The sequence below is a fragment of the Poeciliopsis prolifica genome, unplaced genomic scaffold (assembly GCF_027474105.1).
Source record: "Poeciliopsis prolifica strain line A6 unplaced genomic scaffold, Auburn_PproV2 SCAFFOLD021, whole genome shotgun sequence".
In the NCBI taxonomy this organism is placed as follows: Eukaryota; Metazoa; Chordata; class Actinopteri; order Cyprinodontiformes; family Poeciliidae; genus Poeciliopsis; species Poeciliopsis prolifica.
In genome coordinates this window covers 7151939-7171895 of record NW_026562396.1, presented here as the reverse complement: position 1 = coordinate 7171895, position 19957 = coordinate 7151939, and the positions used below count along the sequence as shown (strand labels likewise).

The window sequence follows — 19957 nt, the reverse complement described above, 5'->3', positions numbered from 1 at the left end:
TGTCATTGCAGTAAACATCATTCTTTCTTATTTTTAAGCAGTTTTGAAGCCTGGTGGCAAAACTTGAAACTGCTGCTGCACAAGTTACTTGACAGGTTGTTGCTAGGTAACCAAAGAACAAGCTACCAACCTAGAGAGGTTGAGCCTTTCTTCTGCCTACGTTCCCCAGAATGCTGTGCGGTTTTGGATTGGAGTTCAGTGAAAATATTGAATTTTCTATCAGCTATTTATACTGAACGCATTTCTATAGTGATATGTTATAATTGATTTATTGTCCAGCCCTACAACTTCTGATTTTTCTCTTGTCAAGTGTTCAGGAACTGATCTTAATTTTGATCACCAGTACATTTATGATCACACTGCTCCTGAAAATGCAGCCCCCCTATCCCCATCGGTCACAGATCTCACAACTCAACTCACCTGCAACCTGCAGCAGCAAGGCAGCGCTGTCGTACTCTTGCACTCTGACAAAGCAGGTATAGCTGCCTTCGTCAGCAACCGCCACCCTTTGTAGTAGGAGTGAAGCGTTGCCCATGGTCAGCTGGGAAGGGAAGAGGCTGGTCCGGTTGGCGTAGCTCTCTGCCTGCTCCATCAGCTGGTCCTGCCCCATGGAGAACCCATGCACGCTGCGCTTGGTGTCAGTCAGCTGCCAGAACACAGTCACGTCGGACAGATTGAAGGGACTTGTGTGGCTGAAGGAGCAATTGAGGGCGACATCTTTGCCATGCAACGCCACCACTGGTAGGTCTGGGACTTGCAGTTCCAGCTTAGCTACAAGAGGAGATGTGAGGCACACGTGAGATTTAATCAATAAGATCAATCACGTAGACAATCATTTCATATGCAAAATGGTCAATGCATTTTCATTTACAAGTTCATTGGTGCTTAAAAGTCCTTACTATCAATTACTACCTTACATCATCTTTTTGACACTTAAAGCTGAAGTATGTAACTTTTATATACGTACAAATGTATATTAAAATGTATAGACAAAAAAATAAATTTTTGTTGAAATTATCATTACGTTGTGATAGTATGATGTGAAACAGAAAACCTGTGAAAGGAAATTGATCTCCTCTGTCTTCTCCTGGTGCCAACTAGAAACAACCAATCAGAGCCAAAAGGAGGATCCTGGTGCTGACAATCAAGCTTGTGTACACATCATTCATACCCCACATCGCCTTTGCTTCCTACAGCATCTTGACAGTTTTCCTGAGACAGTAAGTTGTTTCTAAGACATTCTTCCTGGCTCTGGTTGCCTTCGTTCATATGGCAATTGCAACTCAGGGAGGAGGAAGAAGAGCTCAGTATGTTTGCAGATTATTTGTCTGATATCATACTGTCACAACATAGCGACAGCTTTAACAAATATGCAAACAAAAACAGTTTTTTTTTATAAAACAGTAACATACTGCAGCTTTAAGAATTCAAAAATATAAAATAAATAACAAGCAAATACCACGTGGCCCAGGCAGAGTGTAAACATACAGTATTCATTGAATCACAGCTTTAATTTGGTGTGCGCTGTTCAGATGTGACTGACTGACACCTACACATATCTGGGAGCCTTTGAACACAAAAATCAGAGCAGCATTTGGAGATGTATGCTGTGGCTCCTTCACAAATGCGCCGTCTGGTTGCCACGGCACAGTAGCATGAAGAGGGTAAGTTGAAATGAGCGTGAGAGGGAAGGAGCGAGGGGATCTGAAAGTAAGCATCAGGACTTTTCTCGCATTCCTGAAAGCTTTGCCTCCTGGTGATGGCTCAGTGCTGTAAAACTCAGCGACGGAGGCAACATCTGTTTGGCTTTAGTTTAATCTTTAGTTAAATCTAGCAAAAAATAAATAAAAAAATCTGGGAAAGTGGTGATGGTGCAGGGAGACATGTGAATCAAAAGCATTAAATGTGCAATCTTTTTTTTCTCTTCTTCTTGCACACGCATATGTGCGTGTGCGCCCTTGTGTGTACTGTTTGTCTAGACTGGGACGAGAGAGCAAAGTCCACACTGCATAATCATTCTGAATTAGTAGCCATCTGAGGCAGGCTAGAGTACATTCATGGTATTCTCAAGAGTCAGCATTCTCCATTGATCCCTGTCTGCTGTTATACAACTTGGAGACACTCATCAGCATCACAGGGGAGAAAAATTCCACTCGGGGCGGACCCCTCGGAGCAATGCACTCTACTTCCTGCTCAGCCTCCCTAATTGTTGTAATCACGCTGGCATTTTAGCCTCCTCACCCCATTTTGAGCTCCGTCTATATTGGCGCCAATGTCGGCAGTGGACCACATCGCCGTGAAGGAGATTCAGCTGCAGCAGAGGTGTGAGAATTACTTCCCCCATTAACAACAAACAGCTCTTCCATTTGAAAGGATTTCTTACAAATGGGTTTTGCCAAGTCAAGGCAAACCCCTATATTTAATCACATTCTGCCATTCCCTACAATGAGGCAACTCTCTATCTCTCTCCCTCTCTCTCACCCTCACTGACACCAACCTGTTCGTCTGCGAGAACAGTGCCACCTCACGTCTCACCTCACAAATGCAGAGAGGAGAATGGGAAAAACGCACAGATGTCGGTACGATGAAGTGTGTGAAGCTCGCAGCATGGGTGCTACAATTTCATGGGAAGCCTCCGAGTCTGAGAAAAGGATTTCTTTCCGTCTACACATAAAATCAAAAGGTGTAAATAAGAAAACAAAGAAAAAAAAGTAAATCTCCCTCTGAAGGGGCTAAAATGACTTGATTTTAGCTTAAATCACAGTGTGTATACCAACAAAGCGCCAACTTAAAAAAACAATTCTCTTGACTTCCAAAGTAGAAGTGACTTAAAGATTCCCCACCACTTCTAAACTGCAATTACAAAAGCTCCTCTGCTGCTGTGGGGGTTATCTCCCCATATTGTGCTCACACTCACTCAGCAGGGCTGCACAATACCAAAAAGTTATCGCAGCAAGGCAAAGCAGACGCAGCATTGTTTCGGCATCGCCTGGGCACGCCGAGTTGATGTTTCCAGTGCGTTTTCAGGGTGGCCCAAAGATTGCTGTGCAAGTGTTTTTTTGTTTTTTTGTTTGTTTTTTTTTTACAGGAGCGGAAGGGTCAGTGACAGCCCTCTTCGAGGCACGCATGTTGAAAGGAGGAGGGGAGAGAGCAATTAAATCACTCCCCGAGCAGCCTGGGATGACTCACACCACTGACTTCATACACAAAGGGAGGGGTGGGAGGGGAATGGGAGAGGGAAATAGAAAAGAGAAGATTGGCGCTGAGCTCACACTTAAAGATAATATCTAGAAACAAGCCAACAAAGAGCGTGATGGAAGCTCACAGTCTAATCCCTCAACCAGGACTAAAGCCATGTCAGAGAGAGGGAGGGTTAGAAACTCGTCGTTTTTGGTAAACATATTGCATTCTCCTTCGCGTTTTCGAACCGGTGACCCCGTCTTGACTACATGGGCCTGAGAGGATGCACCTTTACATACGGATCTTTAGCAGATAACCTGGCCTGCACTGGCAAAGCAGCTAATTCATTGAGTGAACAACCCATTTTTCTTAACCCAAAACCGGAATGACACTAGATCATCCAGTTAGACTACGCATGTATGCTGATGACACTGTTTTATAAGTGGCTTTTAAAGACGTTACATCTGTCTGTGTAATTGGAGCCTTTTGCTGCATCAAAAGTCATATCTCATGTTAAAGGTTAATGCTGTATCAACTTGTTTTTCTGATCTTTGTCCATCAGTAACGATTTAAGCAGAAAAAAAAGGCAAATTGTGGAAAAATAAATCTTGTGGTCCTGGGTAATTGATTATAATCTTGGAAAGTTTCATTTAATTTAGTGTATTTTTCTATGCTGGTACAGTATAAATATGGTGGGAGGTGAAATTCAACCACACCTTGTTTTAGTCAAAACAAGATGGAAAACACTATTTGTGTGAGAAAATGAGGGCAAGTGGTGGAGATTCTACTGCAAAATCACTTGGACTGATGTGAGAACAAATATCAACACCTGGAGGAAAGACAGAAATATTTTAAATTTTGTTAACAAAATTAGGAGATTTTACAACAATAAATGGAGAGAATGGATTTATTACTGTCTACTATTATCACTAGTTTGGATGTTTTGTTTTTGCTCTATTGAAAAAACAAATATGACTTTTTTTAAGTCATATATGTCGGACTATTTACGTCTGTCTCTTCATAATAGAAAGGTATATTTACTTTACTGCTATTCCATCCTAGTTTAAATAGCTCAGCTGACTATAAAGAAATGATTGTCCTTAAAAAAGGTGAGAGGCCCTAAAAAGTATTCCTTCAACAGTCCGGGACATTTTATGAACCCCAGGCCTCATTTATTCTAAGTTAGGTGTTGACTTTAATAATGCTGTTCATACAAATGGGATGAAATATGCAAATGCAGATTGTTTTTATGGCAATATTTAAGATATTATTTTATGTCTAAGGTACACAGAAAATACTGTTACCAGAATAAGATAAATATTTTTTTTTACAAATAAACACATAATATTGTGTTTAGCCAATGGCCTTCAACAACAGTTTTAGTTGTTCACATGGGAAAAATACTGATAAAAACAAAAACGGCAACAACTATAAACTATAGAGTCTTTTCCTCAAAATCCTATCACTAAATTAAAATGAACAGAAGGGAGCAGACTGCATTGCATGGAGGGGCGAGAGACCGGACAGCACAGACGCACAAGCAGAGATCATAGACGTCATGGAAAATGCGCTCGTCAGAGGTGAAACACCACGATCCAAAGCAAATCACAGTGTGCTGTTTTTGATCTGCCAATGTTTACAACAAGCACGTCGTGTACAGACGCTGAGCGATCAGCTCTGCTCTGGTAACCTAGGAAAGAAAACACACACAAAAAAAACATGTTCTCTCCAAGGATACAAGCGAGAGCCGGAGAGATTAAAGATTACAACACAGGTGGTCTTTAGCAGGGGGCTTGTAGGGAGGCCCGTGGAGTCTTCTCAGGGGGGCAGGTGAGGATCTTGCGTCTCCTTCCCTCACCCCAATAAAGAGATGCTCAGAAGCCATGGAGGGCCGGCTGGGAGACGTCAGGCGGAGGGGATTTACACGCTGCACTTTGCGTTTATGGGCCTCAACTCTGTCTGAGTGCTGCGAGACGGAGACGAGCACTTTCACAGCCGACATGAAATAAACTCATTACAGCCTTTGCGAGTGTTGGCAATGGGCCCCGCTCGCCAGCCAGACTCGGGCCCGGCTAGAATAAGGCTGCAAGTGATCTTCACACTGCGCTCCACTTGTACTTTCATGGCTACCCACCACCTTGTCAATATCAGCTGCTCTTGCCATCCTGACAGCCTTAGATATGCAAGACATGGCTGCTGCCAGATTTGGCTCTACACGGGACTTTTCCATTCCGCTCTCTTTGCATGAGATGAGTGTGAAGGCTGACTGTAAGATTGAGAGGCAACGGGGTTTCAAGCAAGGCAGCACTTATGTGCATCTGAGCTATTAAAGAAAGACTGCATGCAAGGAAATGGACAAGGCTATTTGCTCAGTAAATGACCTGGCATTAACCTTGGAAATGTAGACATGCAAGTGCACACGCGTGCTCCCTCGTGCATTTATGTTTACAGTATGAGTATCCACATCCGATTACTGGAAGCGGGATTGCAAGTGGTTCGATCATTTCAGTTGTTAGAGATTTTGAGCTAGGTTGACAATCAATCCAACCCTATTGCTGTGTGGTTTATGATGAGCAAGTAGTTCCTGACGTCAAGGCCTTTAATTTTACTTGGAGTTACTACAGTGCCCATTTAGCATTTTTACATTTTGGCACGGTAAAGATTTTTTTTGAACAAACAGTAAAAAAATTATGTGGATGTTCAGCTCCCTTGAATCAATACTTTTAAGAGCCACCTTGCTTGGATTGCAGCAGCTTGTCTTTTGGGTAATTTTTCCACCATTTTTACAGATCTGGAAACTGAAATGTTGCCAGTTCTTTGCAGAATACCTCAATCTCAATCAGATTAGATGAAGAGCATGTTTTTTTGGATATAGTCTTTGATTCTCAAAAGCATTTAGGTCTGGACTTTGATGCTTTTGATTGGACCATTTTAACACACAAATGTGTCTTGCTCAAAACCATCCCATTGTAGCTGGATGTTTAGGATCCTTTTCAAGGTGAAATTTATCCCTCACCTTTCTAATTCATAGAAATTCATTCTCATAATGCAGTTTGTTAGTAAACAAAATGTTCAGCCTTAACTGAGGTAAAATATGGTTCAACAAAACATTGACTTGAAGAGGGCGGCTGAAAATGAAGGCATGTCATGCTTTTTTAATAATTTCTAAGTATAAACTACGTGGAAATTTGTGGTTCTAATGTGTACAGTAAAAAAATAATAACTTAAGGGGACTTGAATACACTCACAGAGGGATTCTCAAAGGATTACAGATGTTTGAATTACCTAAACAGCTTTCACCACTGCATGAACCAAGACACATTTCAAAAGCCTCTCAGCAAGCACACTTCACATTTAATAATATGCAATGTAAAGGTGCAATTAGTAAGTTTAATAATGGCTACATCTTCTGTTAGTGAGTTAGTTTAAGGACACCAGAGTAGCTGCATAACATACTGGGACATTGTAATGTTAACCAAACCAGTAATACTGTATGGTTGGTGTTTTGGTATTGTTAATAATGTATCCCAATAACATATAACTACTTAGTGACATTTTCAAATTTCCTGTCAACATGGGAAGTTTTCTGGGGGAAGCGCACAAATCAAATTAAAACAAAGCTACAACATTAACATATTTGGCTCACTTAAGAAAATAAGTATATTAATTTTATCTTTTTAATTTTGCAATTTAAAAGTTTGTCTCCTTATTATAAAGAGTGGAGTAAATGAGCGAGAAATGCAAAGATTTAAGCAGGTAAAGGGAAAGCAAAGTTACATATTAAGAAGCGTCCACCTGGTATGTGGGGACGAAACAAAACAAAGAAAGGATTAACAAGTGAATTAATACATATAAAAAATTTGCAAATTTTGGCGTAAATAAGGTTAAAAAAAAAACTGCATACCAAAAAAAGTAATAAGTCCTTTCTGGACACCATGACATATCTCCACTTACCACTGTCATAATGTAGAAAGAAAAAAAAACATACATCTTTAGGTATTTATCTTCATAAAGCAGAAATTGTACTGGCATCAAGGAAATGCTAACAAAATTCCACTTTGGACACAGTGGCTCACACTCACACATACACCCAATTTCATGCAGAAACAGACACCCAAAGGCCAGGGAGCACATTGATATTCCACACTTGTATTACTGCTGACAGCTCCACAGCATCACACTGTCTGAGGAATTGGACACGAGGTATCCTGACACTACAATGGAGATGCTGTTACAAAGCTGCTCTGGAGCAGGGAGCTTCCATAATCACAACGAGCAACAGCCCCATACACACACACACACACACACACACACACACACACACACACACACACACACACACACACACACACACACACACACACACACACACACACACAGGCACGCACCCCACAAACACACGCATACACAGAGGTACACAGGTGCTGGGGCCCTTGCACTGTCCTTGACACACAAAAACAAACACAGCACAGGGAAGCTTGCCGTGCTGTTTAATTTAGCAATGCGTGTAAGCATATAATTACTTTGACAGCTCTTTGATTTATTCAGCAGGTATGTTCGATATATGTAAGCATTGCATGCATTCATCTTTTAGTTGGCAATTCGATACGAAGATCTGCCAGCTTCAGACGCAACCCCATTTCAGCCTCAGTATCAGTTCAATAACATTGAACCAGACAAAGGACATTACCTTCAAGTCTTTCTTCATAAATAAAATAATTGAAGCCGTTTAATTGCTGAGTGGCTCCATTTGGACAGTTAGTGAAGCCATTTGTCTATTACAGCAAATACACATATATGTATGTACATCCTCCATCAGAGCAAGCAACAGAGTCGGAAACACAAGCATTTTATACATGAAGGAAATCAAACATTAGCATTGGAGGGCAAATTAGAGAGGCAATATTGACAAAGCAGAGCAAACGAATATGTAAGGTGAAACACTGAGACTGCAATGGACGTATGTTTGAGTTAAGCCAGAAGAAGAGCAAGGGCAAAAAGAAAAATGCTTTTACGACACTGCCCCCATCTGTTGAGCAGCGGGACTGCAGGGAAGCGCACTGTCATTCTGGGCATTTTGCACCAGCTACACTTCAAAGGAGTCTGCTCAAAAGAACTGCGAGTCCTTTCATACTGATAATTCTTATGATATATCCAATGGCTGTGTAGGTCTAAAGGGAAAACTGGGTTTTGATTTCATGTCGTCCAAAGCGGACGTCTAGATAATGCCAACACTAGAAAGGGAGAGAGAGAAGCAGCATCTGGAGATCATTAAGAATGGGTGTGCTTAGCTAGTATGATGTGGATCAAAATTAGACACAGAATATTTTCTGCATTCTAGGCAGAAATGCCTCCTCAGTGATGAGGCAAAGTAGGGGTGCGATAATCGAGCCCTTTGCAGTGTGAAAAGTAAAACTCAACATTAAGAACAGAAGATAGTTACCTCCAGGTTTGCTCCCAAAAAACCCATTGTGAAGTGCGAGTTTCCCCACTCAAAGGGAAATACAGGTGATGGCCCATAAAAAGAACAAGCTACTTCTTCATTTTCAAGTTTATTTTTTTATTTATTTTTTTTAGTTCTTGCTCCCTTCTACAGCTCCCCCATCCCTCGCCTTTCATTCTTCATGGATACACGCCATCTCATATCCCGTCAATAAGCTGTTAATGGACTCTAGCATTCAGGTACAAGTGTCTGCAGAAGAAAAGTCGGCAGATAAAGGCAAGCCTCTGGCATACAAGCCTGAGGGACGGAGAGCCTTTGATGAGCAGCCAGCTGAGGACAGAAAAGAAGGGTGACGAACACTGGAGCACCCAAATATAGCAGCAGAGTCATGGAGTCAGTCAGAGCTGGGGGCGACTAATTTCTAACAATGACAAGCCATACATAATTTAAATTAACTGTGGTGTGTGCAAAAGTTTGCTTAGGCAAACTAAGATATGCCTAGGTTTTGATTTTCTTCAAACCCAGAATTGCATTTGAAAGTGCCATTTGATTGCTTGAGTTTGTGAAGGATGGGCCAGAATAATTCTCAAATGAACATGCCTGAGTGGAAATCAACGCAAGATTTGGCTAATAAAAAGAGCCACAGAGTTCTCTCAAGGGTTTGTAAGGTAATAATAATGTGAAAGTTCTTTAATCATACTTTATGAGCTAAAATATGACAATGAACAGAAGGTAATTAATTAGAAAGTGTAAATTACTTTGGGATCTCCTAGTGTTTTTCCAAAGAGCCAGTGTGAGTTTACAATATGCAAAGAAAAAAACGATGCTAGGCTCAAAATAGCTAAAATTACAATATTTGAGAAAGAATTCAAGTTTCTATAGCGGAAAAATCTGCAAAAATTGTAATATCATTTTCTATGCATTCTCAGTTTTAACTCCCTTCTTTTTTTCCTTTGAGACACACTAAGCACAATAAGAAAGCAGAAAGAAAGACTAGACGAATTGGAAATGCATTGGCTTATGTTAATATAGAATTGTGCGTTTCATAAACTATACAGGCTGTAAGCTCATATGGTCACGGCCTGCTATGCAGATTCAGGTATTCCAAGGTCTAAACAGGTTAGCAATACAAAACTGCAATGTATTTCCTAGTCAGCTGCCTTAAAGTGACATCTTTCTGTCACTCACAAGAAATGCAGCTTTGGCCATTGGGAATATCAATGATTGATAATATTTCAGTCACTGTTGAAATATTAAGCTGTACAAACTCTTAACAGGCTACAACTTTGCTTACCATCGTCAGTGTGTGAATGTGCGTACGAATGAGCAAATGACTTGCGTAAAGCACTTTGGAGCCCTCGGACTTGATGAAGTGCTGTACTATAATGGAAACCTTTTTTTTTCATTACCTTATTTTTGAAATATAACGATTACATTTCTAATACTTGACATTGCATATTGTTTTATGAGCCATATAAAAACTGTGGATTACCTGCGTCAACAACTTCAAAATTCCTAAAGCTGAAAAGGCTTGAGTTAGTCATGTGTTTAATCTCTGCTCCCTTAATTGTTTTTAACATAGAAATTTTTAGTTACTGATCTGTCCGTGCATTGAGAGATGCAAAATAAACAATCTAGTTGTTGTCAAGGATCTGTCTCAATCACAGAACTCTAATTATTATGGCGTTACTTTACCCGGCAGGTAGGAATCTACCTGTGGATGCAGCTGGTACGCTCCAGCAGCGAGAGGGAAGCTGTGATACTTTCCAAGCACAGATCAGCATCCATTCAACTCCTTTTATCACAGCCTACTACACACAAAGAGATCAACATATGGCTGTAGGCCCTTCTCCTTGGTCAGAGCAACAATCACAGTATATAATCCGTATCAATATTTTAACGATCCCACAAGGCAGCCTTTTTAGAACTTGTTGAAATAATCATGAGCTGCTTGTTGGGTAATGCACTTTGCTTCAATGAGTAAGTGGTGTGAAAAAAAAAGAAGCTGAAAACCAACGATACAGAGGCAAGCCAACAGAGACAGCTCATTATGTATGCACTACAGCGAAACCAATCTCTGTTGAGCCTGTCCTCGATTGTTTTTAAAGGATACTTTACTGGACGCAATCAAATTAGCAAGAACATCACTGATACGGGGTAATAACTCTAAATTGAATTTCTGCACAGGCTAAAGTGTCCCCCCCTTTGCAAAATCAATTGCTGTGAAAAGAAAAGGAGGGCAGGGAGAGGGTATTCATAGTTAGCAGACCTTTAAAAAGTACACCTGAGATGAAGGCATGAGAGGGCTATTTTCACGCTCTGGGGCCTGCCCGTCTGCTTGCCCACTACTACACCAGATGCAGTCTCTCCAATTATGCTAGCTGGTTTGAATTACCTTCGAACTCCCCTCGTTTTTCTGGATGAGGCTTCTGTTACTACATTTGCATGAATTCGACTGTTTTTGGTACCACGAGTTGCAACACAGCGTGCTCTGGCAGCCTTGCGTCTGAGCTAAGTGAACACACACTATGACAACAACAAGCAATTAGCTAGACAGCCTCTTGTTAGCCGTGCCACTGGCTGACACCGCCGTGTGTTATGCTGACGTGAGCCAAGGATATCACTTTACTCAGCTAACTGTTGTGGCTCACTCATTACTGTAACACAATGAGATTTTGTCCATTTTGCTGACACTCATAACAACAAATAGGGAGATGTTTGATGAAATCACTCTTGGGCTTTTTTAAAAGTTAAGAAGGGTCAGAGGTCAATGCAACACTTATTTTTCGGCATTAGTTTAAACAAAAACCAACAGTTCCTCTCCACTATGCCTGTGTGCAGTACTAGGTAAGTACTAGACAAGAGTTTTACTGAGGGAGATTTAATAGGCTGGTTTCTAAAGTAAGATTAGGCTGAGTCTTACTGTATGACATCCTACTCATGTGTTGCTACTTGTTTTTCTCCCCCAAGTTTTGTTCTTACAATGTGACTATTGACAAAGCCCGCAAAGTGAAATCGTATCTAGTGACATGAGGATGCACTGAAGTTATTGGGCTATGATGACAGTGGAATACAGAGAAGGTTGATGGAAATCCATAACCGAGAGAAGGTAACCCAAATAAAAATATGAATGCAATTTTCTGACTTGCAAGGAAAAAATAATCAATTTGACCTTTATTAGTTATTCCTCTGGATAATGACTGTTGGCTTTGACTGAAAGCAGAAAAACAAAGAAATGCACATTCTTATTGCAATTCAATACCTACCCAGTCGTTAACTGTTTTTAGACTCTCTTTTGGTGCCAAAACACACCTTATCTGTTTACATATGGACTCCACAAGACCTCTGAAGGTGTGCTGTGGTATCTGGCACCAAGGTACTTGCAGCAAATGCCATTAAGTTCTATAAGTTACAAGGTGGGATCTCGATGGATGAGAATTGCTTGTCCAGCACGGCCCACAGATGCTTTATTGGACAGAGGTTTGTGCCCCTCGAATCATCCCTGACTCTTTTTTGCTTTGTGGCAGGGTACATTACGTGTTGGAAGATGCTAACACCATCAAGCAATTCTGATTGCTTGAAAGACTGTACATGGTTGACAACCACACTGAGCTAGATCTTAAGTGGATGCTAATTTGATGTCCACATGAATGGAAGGATTCAAAAACTCGCAGTAGAACGTTGTTCAAACTATCACACCATCACTGCAAGGCAGCAGTGATACCCTGGTGTTCATCAGGGTAGGGTAAGACTTATAATTAGTCTACCACACTTACCCAGACACTGTATGATGTAAAATGAAGTATCAGACCAGGTCAACCCTTTACACCCTGGTCTAGTTCTGATGATTATGTGCCAATTGTTAATGCTTTGGATTGTGCACATGGGTCCCTGACTGGTCTGCAGCTATGTAGCCCCATACACAACAAAATGCAATATGTATTTTCTCATAAAAATCAACCTCAAGATCTTAAGCAATTTGATCTTCATTTACTTAAGATCTGACCACACAGAAGAAGTGTTTCTTCCTCTGCACATCACCCAAGGCTATGCATGAACTTGTAATCAGTTTACCAGTGATCCTTTCTTTGTCCCCTTTCGATGGATAGTACCACTGTGGACAGAGGATATCCCTCACAAGCTACAGATTTGTAGATGTTTTTGACCTAGTCATCTCGCCATTACAGTCCTGCCTTTGTCAAATTGTCTCAAATCCTTTTGTTTGCTTTTAACTATTAGCTTTGAAGACAAAATGTTCTCTAGCTGCCCAATACATCCAACCCACTAACAGGTGCCACAATGTAGAGATAATCAGTATTGTCCACCATTTATTCACCCTTTCAGTGATTGTAATACTATTTTATGAACCACAACTTCAATAGATGAAGATCTGAATTCGTCTGTGTTACTTGACAATGTGTGATGGGATATGTTTTCAGCTTCTAATAACCCAAACAAGGTTCACACTGCATGTACCTTTTGTCTCATTGTACTGTGATACAAGGGAAGTCTATAGTATCAAACCTGACTTCAACTAATTCACTTAGTGCTCCAGTTAGCAGAGAGAAAGTGAATCATTGTGTGAGCTAGAATAGCCCATTACCTGTGAGTTAAAGAGCTCCATCAGTCCACGACACCTTCTCCCCATCTCCCCATCTCCCCCCCAGTGTGGAGAACGAGTTAGGCACTGAATGCCAGGCAGCAAGTAATGAGCAGGCCACAGGCCCATTTGTGCTGGGAGAGAATAGGTCCCTAATGAACCACTGAAGACACTTAGGTCCACTGAGTCAGGACTGAAATGTGCAGCTGATGGCCAATAGGAGCTTGTGCCAATTCCACCAGAAAAAAAGGGGTGAAAAATGACATGAATTTGAAAGATAAAACTTTCTTTGTAGATTTTGTATTCTCGCCAAAGACTGATGATGTGTCAGCCACAGACCAGCTGGGAAAAACTTTATGGTTACAAAGTTATGCCTTCTTCGTCCTCATGATGACATACTTAGTCTCTTTTTATTCACCATGTCAGGCAATGCTATCAAACCAATCCAGGCCATTTGTTTCTTGTTTTTTATGAAGACACAAGCTCTTCTCCTGGAGTAAAATCTTTGTGTGAGTGAGGAATGAATACTCAGTTGCACCATAAGTCTCAGCCTTGCCACTATTTTTTTACTTTGAAGTACGAGAAGATAACTTCCTCGTTGCACTTTCTTAGTCGCAGCAGAAAAACTGCACTTCCAGCATTTCTCGTCAAGGGCATCAAGCTCTCCCCACTGCATCTCACAGAAAAGGTCAAAGTGTCTTTGTTTTACAAAAATCATAAAAAGTCATAAAAAGAAAACATCTCAATGTCAAAGATTTAAAACACTGTAAAAACTAAACTCAAATGGCTTCCCATGAAAACTAGGCCACTACTTATACAGCGAGCGCATCTGTATGACTAGAAAAAAAAGTCTCTGTAGACCTGTCTGGGTAGACGGACAGAGTTTGAACAGGGAGGTTTATGACTCCCAGACTACAGGCATGTTATAGTGAAGAGTGCCCTCATTTGAACTGCTGTTTGGCCTAATGAAGCCTTTGTTGAGAAAAAAAAATTACAAGCCTACAGCTTGGTGACAGACGGTTGTAATTCCCTCAATGGTAATGAAAGGATAGGAGAAGTGGAGACACCCACCCATTGCCTGGATGGCCAGCATTGCAAGCAGCAGGAGGGCTAGCATGATGCTTCAGGATGGCTTCAAACAGCGGGTCCACGTCTTCAGACACAGCACTGCAGAAGGGAAAAAAAACTGAGATTCAATATGAGAAAGGTTGAAATAATTAGGACAACACAGAAACAAGGCAATGTGGTGAGAAGTGTGGTGCAGAGTGTGGCCCAGGGCAAGATTTTGCAAAAAAAACGTCTATAGGTACTTTGAGCTATGACTGCAACCCATTCATGGAAAGTGAGAGCTTTAATGTTGACATGTATTTATGTTTGAGACTTTTATTTTGAAGGCTAAAGGGAAGTCATTCTTGAGTTGTTTCCCCGATAGTCTCATCGCCTATCCTACTGAAACACTTGGTTACATGAAGAGGTCTCTGTACCTCTTTGAAATTATTTATCTGGTAGCATATTAGGCATCTTCTAAAAGACAAGCAGGCACTGTGAGAACATGATTACCATTAGCCGCCCACCAAGCTAAAACTAACGGCTAACTTCCCATTGGTGCTGAACTAAGGGGCTTTATCACTGTTTCAAAGACTCTGACCTGTAATTAATTATAAAAGTTAAAAGTCTAAAAACTGCTCAAAACTGAACATTAAGTATTTAAAGATGGAATTTAGATTTAAGAGACGTTACTCTACTTATAAATACACAAAAATGGGTCACCTCAGGATGACACAAGCGCTGATAACACAAACATATTAGTGAAACATAGACTACACCGACTTCTGAAGCCTAAAATCAATTTTTGTTTATTCCACCCAAAAAAATACTATGACTTTGTCATGCAAAGAACTGGATGCATCGTTAGTCCGTGGAGGATGTGGAAAGCCTATGGTGCTGTACCACCCAGTATGAACATCTTTGAAGGCTGAAATTGTTTTTCTGAAGAAAAAGATCTGAAGGTTTCTCTGAAGGTGACTACCTCAGCTTGTTTTTCTCTGGCTTCCTTTAGGCTTTTCCTTTTTCTTTCAGACAAAAAAGCTGTAATGACAAATGGAGACTTCCAAAGTTGAGTGGAAACAGCCAAGTCACACTCTCTGCTTTACAAGTAAAAAAAGCAAAAAACAAAAACACTACTTTAAGAGGAAACAGAGATAGAAAAGGCTATCTTCCCTCTTCTCCACCCTCGAATATATTCAATATTTATGCGATATCCATCTCTGCTACACTGGTAGAGGTCACTGTTTGTCTATAAATTACTAAGAGGAAAATCTTCACTGTGATTTTTTTCTCTCTCCCTGAGATAAGAAGTCATCATTTAACCAAGAGAGAGCAAAAACACTTGGGATATCTCAGTAGTTCCTTCTTTCTGAAGTGTATTACATTGTATAGATACATCTAAAGTAAAATTGGAAAATTGTGAAAAACTCCAATTTTTTCTGTCATTCCTTTCAGATATTAAAACTCATAAATTACATAGCTTCATTATGCATGGAGTGAAATATTTGCAGACTTCATTTCTTGTAATTTTTATGATTATGGCTCTCAGATAATGAAAACCCAAAGAGCAGTGTCTCAGAAAATTAGAATCTTCCCCAACATCAATAAAAAAAGGACATTTTAGGTTTCTGAAAAGTATTTTCATTTTTATGTACTTAGTATTTGGTTGAGCCAAATAATTCCTGCATGACTTGCAGGAATTACAAATTCAATGTGGCGTGGCATGGAGGAGATCACCCTGAATGTGCTGAGGAGTTCAGGAGGTCCAGGCTGCTTTGACAGCGACCTGACCTCGCTCATCTTCCTTTTGACAATAGGTCAGGAATAAAATTTCTCATCTAAATGTCAACATGTTACAATTACCATAGAAGTTTTTTTAAACCTTTTGTAAAAATGGAAAGAATATACACCGTGTTCCACCATGAGATGGTGCATCGCCATGCATGAGGATGATTTTGGTAATGAGGGTCCGGCTCTTCTTTTTGAACCATGAAAGAAAGTGATCAGTCAGAAAGTCCCTGACTTTGCTGAGGTCATTTTCACACCTTCAGCGACTCTGAAGGGGCCGAACAGTGATTCTCTCCTCATGATTTTGGTCCAAAGCATGACTCCACCACCTCTTTGCTGATGTCACAGCCATGTTGGGACGAGGTGGCCGTCCACCAACAATCTACTACTGCGTCCATCTGGACCATCCAGGGTTGCACAGCAGTCATCAGCAAACAAGTCTGTTTGAAAATTAATCTTCATGTGCGGCTGGGAAGGAAATGTCTGTCCTCAGCTGTAAGAACAGGATTTGGTTTACTTTCTTTGAAAATGCTTGCTGTATTTAGCCAGGTTTAATGAATTTATTAAAAGCACACTGGAATCCACAAAGGTCTGTTCTTATGTAAATCTCACTGGGTAAGATTTCGGGCAATTTATTACAAACTAAAAGAGAATGGAACACCTTGGACAGCCGTAGGACACCTTCATAAAAAAAAAAGACGACTAAATACAAATCGTTTGACTTTATCTCCAACTGGTTTTAACTTGGAGAGAACAGAATGTGCCAGCACAGAAGAGATCACAAAATATCATTGAAGAAAGTTTAGAAATGGATCAAACGAGCTAACATTAAACATCTAGACCCCAACTTTATGAAACATTTTTGGATTTCACCTAAAAGCTGAGGGTGTGTCAGGAAAGAAATCAAATGAAATATTTAGAACATTGTTAGTAAGAGCAAAAAGCATTCGGTTTGCTTTCTGACCTGCTTAGCAACCATGAACCAAATATTATTGTGCATGTGTATATACAAAGTTTAATTTTGGGTAATGGGGAAAAAATCCACATTACATTAAAACTTATGCACCTACCTGCTGTTTGTTAGTCATTTGTTGCATAATCATACCACATGAGGGCTATTAAACAGAAAAGAACTTCTTATCAAGACAAATATATATATATATATATATGTAGAATATTCAATATTAAGGCCAGGCAAAATTGAATATCAACATAGCTTAAACAGTTTATTTTTGAGTAAGTAAAAAAATACAGGAATCTCTCAAAAGAGAAAAAATAAAAAGCAACATATTTTCAGCACCAAAAAGAAAAAATTCCAGCATTAACAGAAATAAATTTCTAGCGTTTCTTTGTACATACATAAATACATGTCAGCAACATCAGAGGCTTGTTTCTTATAAGACGAGAGCCACCCAGCAGCTGCTATAACCACTGTCTGCTTGGGATGGTGCCCAACGTGCTGCCTGGTGGATATTCAGCTTATCAGCTGCTATGGCTGGGTGCTATGAATCATTTCAGCTCTGTAGCTCCACCCCATGGTTCACCCAAAGGATTTTCCATGCGCCTCCTTTTATAGCTTCAGCAGAAAGGATGTGGGCTGAAATTTGGGCTCGGCATTCAGTTTCCATCACAGCTTTGCTTGCCGTTTGTTCAACAAAGGCCCAGACAGAAGGACAAGTAGAAATGTTTGTAAGATTATAAAAAATAAAAATAAAATAAAAAAAACTCCACCAGAGAGAGGGTGGGAAAAGGTTTATTGAGAGGAGATTCAGAAGAGGGAATAAACAGTCAATGACAGAAAAGGGTAGATGCATACCACAACTATCCTGAGGAGAAAATTGCCAGCATAACGGACCACAGAGTCTGACTCAGGCTGGCCAGACAGCAGGAAGCCAACAAAGGGGTTTTCACTGAATGAGTCAAGCACTTTGCCGCCACCTTGCCAGCGTGCGTCCTCTTTCCTCCCTTTCATTTCACCACTCACCTCAGTGGAAGTGATTAAAAAAAGCTGAATCAACTCACACAAGTGGAAAACTCGGAAGAAAATCAGGTCAGTATTTAGGATCAGGGAAAATAGTCGCTATCGCTGCTGTACGCCAATGTGTCAAAACCATGACCAGCTTGCGGGGATGTTGCTGGCGTTGGCTTATAATGGTGCCATTTAAAGCCCATTACGTCTGAGAGGAAAGCAGTAGCTGAAAGACTGACACCCTGAACGTGTGGCTTCCTTACGGAGATTGGCTGTCAGCGCATGAGTCATAATCATCCATGTATTTCATCTTGTCACAATGTAAAGCACTATTAAACTTTATTTAGAGGTCAAAAAAAGATAAACACTTTTTTTTTGGGAGTTTGCACAGATCATTAAGATTTAAAGTAATGCCATGGCACTCTGGTAAGCTTTAGGGAAATTTCACAGAGGGCTAGGTTTCTTCCATCAGTTTGGTATCCATGCTTCTTTTTAGTCCACTTCTTTTTTCCCCAATATAGACCTAATGAATATGGCTAGTGTTCAGCGTGGAGGCATATGAGCTGCCTCACAGCCAAGCTCCTTAAACTGTTCGAAACTATTGACCCTGTGAAGACAGGGACACTTCTAATCTGCAAAACGAGCACTTTAAACTGCCACCAAAATTTAATGAGCCCTCAGGATGACTCAAGTCATTTGGAATATTACTTTGTCAAATTAAACAATGGGCCATCAAAATGAAAGGAGTATCTAATCGGAAGAGTTGCGTAACAAAGAAAACTTTGAAGATGGGGGTTTATATTTAGCAACAAATGGATTACTGTTGATCAGGTCTGTCACAGAGCTAATTGGTTAACAGATTGGCTAACAGATTGAAACTTTATCATTTTCCCCCCAAATATAGTTTGAGAGCCTTTGCTGCAGTGATTTTAAGAGTACATGGACTGAGGCCTGTCTTGTGTTTTGTTGGTTTCACGCTACAAAAGGCATTATTTTCCATACGTTTCTGCGTGTGTGTGCACAAATATATTACTTTTGCTTTAAGAAGAAATCATACATAATACATTATTGAAAATGTGCAAAATTTGTCAAGTTAGAGGTTAAATCTTCTGTATGTAATAGAGCAAAACAAAGTAGGTAATGTCAGTAAAAAATCAATAAATTGGTACCAATTTCCTTAATTTTACTATACTTACATGTGAAACCAATCTTATCCCTGGATCTTATCTACCTCTGCACAGGGATGAAAATCAACCAATTTAGCTACTTTTCAGACAGAAAAATTGGCCTTGGTCAAATCTGGAATCAGCAGATCAGGCATTTTGGTGATTGGCAAGAGGACAGAAAACTGCAATCAGTGCAACCCTCGTTAAAAAATTATTCATGTACTGATCCTCTTCCAATGTCATACCCCTAAATGAAATCTAGTCAGATGAACTGCCTTCAGAAATCACAGAATTAGTGAAGAGGTGGTACTTAAAAGCTTCAGGAATGGTTCAAGGATGAAAATTTAATAACCAAAGCAGGATATGCTTATAAAACAGCAACCCAAACTTTGACATTTCATAAAGCAGCGTATCATCATCTAATTAAACTGCCAGGCTGAAGAAAATGAGAATTATTTTTAAGAAGCAGACGAGACGACTTTGCAAGCTCTAGAGGAGTTGCTCAGATCCACTGCTCAGGTGGGAAATATCAGCAATCAACAAGCCATTGAAAGAAAGACAGGAGAAATCACACGCCACAAGGAAAATGTAAAGGAAGGGGAAAGTTTTTCTTCGGCAGGGACACTGAAAGTGGTCAAAGTAGGTTGGATGGACAAAGGTAGTAAAGGGGAAAAGACCTGAGACAATGAACCCAAACGTAAAGCTTTAGGAATGGTTTAGATACATGGCTCTCAAACAGTGGTACACTTACCAGTGGTGACTTT

At 40.3% G+C, this 19957-nt stretch overlaps 1 protein-coding gene across 2 annotated transcripts in view; it reads right to left on the bottom strand.

The window, feature by feature from the left end:
• The window catches only part of cd276 (CD276 molecule), an 85283-nt gene that overhangs the window by 63067 nt on the left and 2259 nt on the right, over positions 1-19957 (bottom strand). For both annotated transcript variants that reach the window (XM_055044904.1, XM_055044905.1), the window contains exons 2-3: positions 14295-14390; positions 421-771 (exon numbers count right to left, since the gene is read on the bottom strand). In XM_055044904.1, coding sequence (XP_054900879.1) covers positions 421-771; positions 14295-14340 — 397 coding nt within the window. In that variant the 5' untranslated portion in view covers positions 14341-14390. The remainder of the gene's footprint in view (positions 1-420; positions 772-14294; positions 14391-19957) is intronic.